The sequence below is a fragment of the Austrofundulus limnaeus genome, unplaced genomic scaffold (genome assembly GCF_001266775.1).
Source record: "Austrofundulus limnaeus strain Quisiro unplaced genomic scaffold, Austrofundulus_limnaeus-1.0 Scaffold1, whole genome shotgun sequence".
Taxonomy (NCBI): domain Eukaryota; kingdom Metazoa; phylum Chordata; class Actinopteri; order Cyprinodontiformes; family Rivulidae; genus Austrofundulus; species Austrofundulus limnaeus.
This window is the reverse complement of record NW_013952403.1, coordinates 7639911-7641835: the sequence shown is the minus strand read 5'-3', so window position 1 is coordinate 7641835 and position 1925 is coordinate 7639911. Positions and strand designations below refer to the sequence as shown.

General features: G+C 39.0%; 1 protein-coding gene across 2 annotated transcripts in view; it reads right to left on the bottom strand.

The window, feature by feature from the left end:
• The window catches only part of apbb2a (amyloid beta (A4) precursor protein-binding, family B, member 2a), a 49475-nt gene that overhangs the window by 36586 nt on the left and 10964 nt on the right, over positions 1–1925 (bottom strand). For both annotated transcript variants that reach the window (XM_014007823.1, XM_014007828.1), the window contains exons 7-8: positions 1285–1431; positions 933–1060 (exon numbers count right to left, since the gene is read on the bottom strand). In XM_014007823.1, the coding sequence (XP_013863277.1) occupies positions 933–1060; positions 1285–1431 (275 nt within the window). The remainder of the gene's footprint in view (positions 1–932; positions 1061–1284; positions 1432–1925) is intronic.

Sequence of the window (1925 nt, the reverse complement as noted above, 5' to 3'; positions counted from 1 at the left end):
GTATTCATGATTAAATGCAATAAAATAAACTAACTTAAAGGTAACAGATCTTTGTAATACTTGGTTTAATTACATAATGACTTGAATTGCTGGATGTCTGGGCCCTGAGCTGTTGGCCTGCAGTAACTATGTTCCCCGGAGCAATAACTCTGTGTTAGACTCATATCTTCATGAGAGAAAAACAAATATGCAAACATGTCCCATTTGAGTCYCTTGCTTTGTGAGTTTATGTAAATCCAAAGGAGGCCATATCAATAAAAGCCAAGTGTAACCCCCYCCCCCATTATTAGCAGATATGCTATCCCCAGCACTTTGCCAGCTCAGTAGGAAAAGGTTAAGACCACTGGAAACTGACAAAACGCCTGAAAGCCCCAYAGGTCATCAGTGAGGTACTGAAGCATTACAAAAATTAGAATCATTATAGTGTTTTAAATGCAGTTTGTGCAAATTTAGATGGAATGATAATGAGGCAAACCTCATTTTCTGGTGATTTGCTAAATCTCATGATTCAGCTATACTTGCAGCAGCAACACTGTACACACAGACCCTGCAGTGTGCTCCATTAGCCGTGTGTCTGCACATTTACAGAATGTGTTGATTTTATCACAAACCGACAAAAGGCAGAAACCGTCATCACCGGTCGAATTACAAACAATGAAAATTTATCTTGTGATCTTATATCTGGTTCAAAAAGCCCACTTCTTATAAACAACACAAATGAGGTGATTGTTTACCTAAAAAAACAAACCTTTTTTCCTCTCCTTATGTATTTGTGATGCTCTGTCAATGTAGGCGGAGTAGATGAGCAGCTTCTTYTGAATAAATAGAATTCAAAACCTTRCTTTTCTGAGTGTTTRACTCTGCGATGTTGTGTTGCATCAACTGAGCTTTAAACACCGAAAAATGCTTTTTTCTTTGTGACGTCCTTTTACCTGTCGTGGTCTCGTCCGACACCCCACACACGGATGCTGCTGATTGGTTGAGAGTGGAGCAAGCTGCGATCGTCTGGGTCGACGAGMGTCAACATGCGATCCTGAAGCACTAAAAGCATCCCTTTACCCTGTAAACAGAAGCAAACAGGGACACAATTATTAATAAAATAAAATAATCTATAACATTATAAATCAGTCTGGTCTTTATGCTTGGAGAACAGTTGAGGTGTTACCGTTTTTTTGAACAATCTTTCCAGTGTATTAAACTGATGTAGCCTATCAACTGATGTCAACATGGACAATGGTTTCTTTAATTTTTATTTTTTCATCATACTCTGTTCATCGCACCCACCTCTCCCCAGACCCCGGCTGAGTCTCGGATGTCCCTCCTGCAGTAGGACAGCTGTCGGATACAGTGGTGGACGGCCACGCTGCTCCGCCCCTCACACAGGTCTCTTTCTGCCATCTCCACCCAGCCCAGAGAGCGAACTGGAAATGACTGAAAAAAAGATCAACACAGTTTATTTAGATGACCTCTTTTCTGCCAGCATCCTTCAGGAGAGACCGTTTCAATGCCTGGGTTGAACAGAAAGTGTGTGTGCATCTACAACATCTCWTGTAAAGAGAGGACACTCTTATCAATGAGATTTAATAACTTTTTAAGGGAATGCAAGTAACGCAAAAAAAACATTCAAACATGTGGTATTTTTAAACATCTTTTTGTTGACTGTAGAGATTTGCACGTCTCTATTTAAATAAGGCATTCACTTACAGTATGAATCATTTGAAAATTTAGTTTCTTTTTCTCTATAGATGATTATTTTTGATGCTCCTATTGCTTCAATCACTAATTCTCTTACCTCTTCACTTGGCCATGCTCACTTTATTCATAGAATGCATAAAAAGTGCTGAAAAGTTTCACAAATCAAATATATGTTTCCCAAATCGCACACTTGGTTTTAAAAAAATTCTACAATCGGAATAGAATAACTT